The 6,839-nt window shown below is 39.0% G+C and overlaps 1 protein-coding gene across 8 annotated transcripts in view; it reads right to left on the bottom strand.

Annotated features, from left to right (window-relative positions):
• Positions 1–610: 610 nt before the first annotated feature.
• Positions 611–6,839, bottom strand: part of STAMBPL1 (STAM binding protein like 1) — a 46,354-nt gene continuing 40,125 nt past the window's right edge. For 6 of the 8 annotated variants that reach the window (XM_027111960.1, XM_027111966.1, XM_027111965.1 and 3 more), the window contains 3 exons: positions 6,595–6,707; positions 5,009–5,108; positions 3,487–3,810 (listed from right to left, as the gene is read on the bottom strand). In XM_027111960.1, the coding sequence (XP_026967761.1) occupies positions 3,754–3,810; positions 5,009–5,108; positions 6,595–6,707 (270 nt within the window). In that variant the 3' untranslated portion in view covers positions 3,487–3,753. Of the gene's footprint in view, positions 1,622–3,486; positions 3,811–5,008; positions 5,109–6,594; positions 6,708–6,839 lie in introns of those variants that run through there. The other 2 variants (XR_003433812.1, XM_027111964.1) reach the window with 2 other exon arrangements.

Below are 6,839 nucleotides of genomic sequence, written 5' to 3'. Positions count from 1 at the left end.
TCTTTGCATATTGGTGTCTTCACAATAAATAACAAGCTAATGTCTTCTAAGAATAAGGAGCTGAAAGTTTACCTTTCTTCCTTTATCTCTGCCAAATACATGACATTTCTCAAGCATCCTTTTCACAGAAGACATTCGCCTGCTAGAAAATTCTGCAAGACATGCTGGAAGAGAAACTTCTGCTTTCCACATTTGGGACAACTGTAGCTGGTTTTGCAATAGAAATTTCGATATAAGTCCAAACCATTATAATAAGGCAGTTTCCAGCACGACCGAAGTGGGTGCAGCAGGGGATGAATTGGGGGGAAAAATACTGAACCAATTCTAGGATGTGGCCTTAACTGATACTGTATCTCAAATATAATGCCACTTTTTCCACAAGTAAAATTCTACTAAAAAGAAACCAAGAATAACTTCAGTAGCTGAGAAGAATCCACAGACATCTGCTTTGCTCCAAGGTCTATGGAGAAGAGAATGATTTCTGCATGACAACAAAGAAAGTCATTTCCATTCCATCTCTGAGAAAAAAAGAAAACAAATTCAGTAAATATTTTTTGAGTATTATATTAGTTTGCTAGGGTGGCCATAACAAAATACCACAGACTGGTTGGCTTAAACAACAGAAATTTATTTTCTCACAGTTCTGGAGGCTGGAAGTAAGAGATCAAGGTGTTGGCAGATTTGGTTTCCTCTAAGGCCTCTCTCCCCGTAGACGGCCATCTTCTCCCTGTGTCATCACAGAGTCTTCCCTCTGTGTCTGTGTCCTGATCTCTTCTTCTTGTAAGGACACCAGTCACATTGGATTAGGGCCCCCTCTAGTGGCCAAATTTTAATTCAATTACTTCTCTAAAGGTTCTTTCTCCAAATACATTCACATTCTGAGGTACTGGGGGCTGAGACTTCAACACGTGAATTCTGCGGGGGGGACACAACTCAGCCCATAACAAGTACATACCAGGTGTCAGGCACTGAGTACAAACAGACCAGCATTCAAAACCAAAGGAAATTCTCAATACTCTGTAATGACCTATATGGGAAAAGAATCTAAAAAAGAGTGGGGCCATATATATATATATATATATATATATATATAACTGATACACTTTGCTGTACAGCAGAAACTAACACCACATCGTAATCAGCTATAGTCCAATAAAAATTTTTAAAAAATACAAAGGAAGCTCAGGTGTAATTGGTTCATTTTCTACAGAAGCACAAATCTGAAAAGAAATGAACTAGCTTTGCCTTCGAAGGTAAGGAAGTGGCAAATGGGGCTCTGGAATGGATTCATATTCAAAAGAGGGAGCTGCACTGCCTGCTGGGAATGAGATCTTCCAGAGGAAGCTCTTCCAGGGAACGTCTATGGTCACACACCCACCCACTCACGCACACACACACACACTCACACTCATACGGGCCTCCACGGTGACTCACGTGGGCTCTGCTCCCGGCCAGCCCAGCCCTCCGCGGCATGGCCACATCTCTGATGGTTCCTCTTTCAGACACAGAACATCAGGAACTCATTCTTCCACGCAGAGCGAGTCATAGGTTTGCAGCCTCCAGGAGTCCTTCAGCTCTGTGACAAGGTCCTCCTGGGAAGTCTGGTTAGTTGGGTTTGCACCTGGCAATAAGAAAACCATACGCCCTTCAAGAGTAGCTTTTCAAACTTCGTCTCAGGCCTGAGATTCTGCGTCCCCTTGCAAGGGAATAAAAATGCCAAGAATGCCCCACTCCCTTAGGGAATATGATATATCTTTTTAATGAAAAATGAGTTCCCTTCTAATTCGCTGGTCAGAAGCGATATAATTGGCTCTGAATGCTCAGAGTAGCTCTTTCTATTCTCTCCAGAAATCTAAGAAGCCAAATGTTCTTGGCTTTCAATTGAGTCCTTTCTATCTCTAGGTACCATTCAATGCATCGTTTTTTCATCAGATACCTCTCATTGGACACCCTCTTGGTCTACTACTGTATCTTTGGTTTCCACTCTCAGGATATCGTTCATTTCTCAACTCTTCCTAGTCCCAACAGTCATTGTTACTTGAATAAATTACATAATCTTTTCCTGTGATCAAGTATGTCAGAATATCATGCTGTCCTTAAATGCTAAGACGTCGAGGACAGCATCACTCGGGGGAAAGTGGGCTGTCCGTGGAGCCAGGCTCGCAGAGCTAATATGCCCTTAGCTGTGGGAGACTATAGACTCAAGTCCCCGTACATTGGGCAAGCAAAGCTCTTGCTTCTGGAGTCTGGGACCTGAACTCTCCAAGCCTACAAGTTGTCATAGGCAGAAATGAGTCACTGAGCTGCCCACAGTAGGCTCTTTATGAATGAGAACTAGAGTAGAAGCTAGGTGACATGATACCTGTATTAGGGAAGAGACAAGTTGGGGCGGAATGTTATCTCGTCCAAGCACAGAGTGCAGGGAATATTTCTCCTAGGAATACAGAAATCCTTGAACTAAAACGTTGATGCTAGTACATGCAAACAAGATCATTTAGGCAACTCAGATATAATGCCAGGAGGACAGCAAAGTCTGGGAAAGCTGAGGTTGGCACAAAAAACATTGGGAAGAGAGGTTAGATCGGATAAGATTGACTTCCATTCTCTCCTTTTATTGGGGCTACATTTTCTTCATAATGTTTTCCTACCAATTCAATTTGCCAACATACTCCATCAGTCCCCCATTCCTTCTATTAATCTATTATCTTTTGATCCAGGTAAATGCCTTTATTATCTGGGTACCAGTCACAAATTCCATTCCAAGCCTTGGTCATATTATAACTCGGTATTCATGATACCCTATTCAGTTTAAATATATTTTTCTTCCTATTCCCTGTGCCTTGGTTTATATAGATACTTTAATTATAAATGTTCTTTCCAAATGATTTTATTTATTCTTTTTGGTTGAGAATTATCAGTATTTCCTATACCTCATTTTTTCTCCCTGTCATCCCTATTGACTTTCACAGAAATAGGCTTTACATTTCCATCTGAGCCTTTTTTTATTCCTCTCTCAAGTGTCTCTGCTTTTAGCCCTCTAAATCAAGTTAATGAATCATCGGCTATCTCAGGTCCTCTGACACCCGATCCCTGAGTAGAAGCTCAGGGCTCTGGTCTCTACACTAAGATTGACTACAGACTCTGAGTCAGGATTCGCTGACACTGAAAACACACGATGGGCTCAGCTGTCTGCAGCCGTGTTTCTTCTCACATCCTTCTTTGACCACCGCAGGGAAAAGTCTCAGAAACATATGGCCTGTCTTGGAAATCCCCTGGTACTCAGAATTTCTTATGTGGAACTACAGTTTACAGGAATAAAAATAATACAGCAAAACATCTAAAGCTCTGAAAACACATGCAGAGACCTCCAAAAATACAACAGTATAACTTTTAAAAATTGTGAATCACTACGTTGTACACTTAGAACTTATATAGTATTGTACACCCACTCTACGTCAAAAAAAAAGTTAAAAAATTCCAGACATATTGTTGTTTGCGGCACAATTTATTATCTGGTCATAGTATTTGGGCACATTTATAGGTATTGATTTAACTCCATTGTAACCTCTCTTGAGACAAAGCAACCCAAAAAGAAAGCTTCAAAATGTGCAAAAGTAATAAATATCAAACTTTCTGATCTAAAATGTATAAATATAAAATGTCAGTCATTTCTGGAAACATCTTAAGAAAATCCAGCAACCACAGGTCCATGGGTAAGTGTCTGGCGTGGACGGTGCTAATCTTCGGAACATATCACCTCAGATCCAGTACGATTATTTTTATGTCTTTTACCAACACATGTTTGCATATCTAGGAAAGAAAAAATTGGCTTTACCTCATGATGTTTAACATGATTCTCTTTAGGGAGGGAGTATGGATTTCCTAATTTAAAATGTTTCTAATTTTAAAAATATTTCCACTCAGAACAAATACAATCGTATGTATTCATTTTCAACAAGAAGAAAATGTTTACAAAAGGTTCAAGTAATTTTCATTTTAAATAAATTCTAAGTTCAAAATACTTTCTCTGACGTCACAGCCAGGGAACAGCCAAGCAAACAGAAAAGGACTCAAATAATGTTACTTTGGGGCTATACAAAGCTAATCAAAAAAATAGGATTACAGTTTTCATTGAACTGTTATGAAAAACTAATTTGGCCATATCAAGCAGAAATAATTCAGGACACATTTAATATCATTTTCTTTAATAATCGTTTGCTTGCTGGGACCCTGGAGAAAACTGTTAATTGTTTAAGTATCACACAGATATGTAAATGGAAAGGAAACTTTATGTATAATCAACTCTGCTACAGAAATACTGTCATTCTTTTGTAAGTAAAATAGTAATGACAAGAAATCAGAAGAAAATACAAAGATTGCTTAATTTTATGAGATAAGAAAATTCCAAAGTAAGCAATAAAGTGTTTTATCCTATATTATATTGCTACTATTTCTCTCCTTAAAAAAAAAAAAAAGAGGCTTATGTGTTTTATAGCTGGAAGTCTCTACCTCTTAATCTCCTTCACCTATTTCACCTGCAAACCCCCTTCCCTCTGGCAACCACGCATTTGTTCTATTTATGACTCTGTTTTGTTTTGTTTTTTAGATTCTACATATAAGTGAAATCATATGGTATTTGTCTTTCTCTGTCTGACTTATTTCACTTAACATAATACCCTCTAGATTCATCCACGTTGTTGCAAATGGCAAGATTTCATTTTCTTATGGTTAATATTTCATTGTGTGTACGTATATATCTCACATCTTTTTAAGCCACAGGGGTGTAATATATAGCGTAAGGAATATGGTCAATAATATTTTAATAACTTAGTATGGGGACAGATGGTTACTAGACTTACCATGGTGATCATTTCATAAGGTATGAAAATGTCACTATATTGTATACCTGAAAGTAACATATTACATCAACTATATTTCAATCAAAAAAAAAAGGAGGGGGTGAAAAATAAACACGATGTGCAAAAAATAACCAACGTTGTCTACTCACACTGAATAGCCTGGGGTCCTTGGTGTGTGGATGAAAGCCCTTCTTTTTACAAGCGGAAACCTCAAGCATGCCAGCACTGGTGAGCCTGAAGATGCCGGTGCTAAGTTTCAGAGTGAAAAAAACGTACAAAAATTAAGGATCATTTGGGCTTTCCAGATGCTTTCATTTGAATGGCACAAGCATACATATTCTTCAAATGGAATGGAGAAAGAAACGACACACTAAAAATTCTACAGTGATTTTTTTAAACTAGTGTTGTGCTGACGGCCTAGAGGAAGACTGAAGAGACCAATGCTACTGCCAAGTGCCTGAACTGCTGTGTGAGACCTTGGGAGAAAAGCTGAGACCCCATAGGAGGAAATTACAGGTGATGGATATTTCTAATTTCTCTAATACATGCATATCTCATTTTATTGTACTTCACTTTATTGCACTTCGAAGATACTGCATTTTTACAAATTGAAGGTTTGTGGCAAGTCTGCATTGAGCAAGTCTACTGGAGCCATTTTCCAGTATTTGCTCACTTCACATCTCTTTGTCACATTTTGGTAATTCTCACAATATTTCAAACTTTTCCATTATTATATTTGTTATGGTAAAGTGTGATCAGTGATCTATGACTCGCTGAAGACTCAGATGATAATTCGCATTTCTGAGCAATAAAGTATTTTTAAATTAAGGTATGTACATTGTTTTTTTAGACATAATGCTACTGCACACTTAATAGTCTGCAATGTAAACATAACTTTCATATGCACTGGGGAACCAAAACATTCATGTGACTCACTTTATTGTGTCAGTTGCTTTATTGTGGTGATCTGGAACTGAACCTGCAATATTTCTGAGAAATAAATAGTATTTATAGCTGCAGCAAATATTTACTGAGTGCTGGCTGTAGTGCCAGGCACTATGCTAAGCCCTTTATGTAGACTATCATCTAGTTTCACCTTCACATCAATCTGTGATGGATAAGTATCAGGGATGAAGAGACTGAGGGTCACAGTGGTCAGGTATCAAACCGGGATCCCAGTATCAGTTTGTCTGATTCCTCTGCTCATAATCGTGCTATGATAGTCACTGTCCTCCACATTTAGGAAAGTTTTGGAGATAATTAAGCTAAGGCTGGGAATTTTCTTCTCTTTTTTTTTTTTTTTTTTTTTTGGGCCGAACGATTCAGCATGTGGGATCTCAGTTCCCGGACCAGGGATGGAACCTGTTCCCCCTGCAGTGGAAGCGCAGAGTCCTAACCACTGGACCGCTAGGGAAGTCTCCAAGGCTGGAAATTTTCTCACAGCAGAAATCATACAATAGAACTAAGATCTCAGACGGCAAACTGGAATAACATCTGCTTTATCCACTTCAAGGTCATGTAAAGAAGGAAAACCAGTAATTCTACCACGGAAAGGACCTTTAAAAGCAAAAGATGGCAGACCTACAAGTTATGGAAGCCAGCAGGCACCAGTCTCTTTTTCCCAAGGGCATGGTTTGCCTACTTATCCAAGTGCTACAACCTGGTGTGTGGACACACTTGAACCTAGCAAACCCAGACAAAGCCTTACTTGAACCCTCTCAATAGCCACACTTACTCTTTATGCTTCGGTGAACAGACAATGGCAATGGCCTCTGGCAACATGAGCTGATAAGAACAGTGAGTGTGGAGGTCAACACTGGATAAGAACGCAGTTTGGGTTGGATGTGTCTATAAAAAGAAAAGAGGACACTCTTATTGGACAATCCTATTGGACAATCAATAGCTGAGTGCTGGCCAAAGTCAGAGCCCACGCCAAGAAAAAACTCTAGTTATTTGCTTTTTCTTTTTTACCGTCATTAA

The sequence above is a fragment of the Aethalodelphis obliquidens genome, unplaced genomic scaffold (genome assembly GCF_003676395.1).
Source record: "Aethalodelphis obliquidens isolate GAN/ISIS:26980383/991018 unplaced genomic scaffold, ASM367639v1 scaffold11, whole genome shotgun sequence".
In the NCBI taxonomy this organism is placed as follows: domain Eukaryota; kingdom Metazoa; phylum Chordata; class Mammalia; order Artiodactyla; family Delphinidae; genus Aethalodelphis; species Aethalodelphis obliquidens.
The sequence above is the reverse complement of the archived record's forward strand: the minus strand, read 5'-3'. Positions and strand labels throughout refer to the sequence as shown.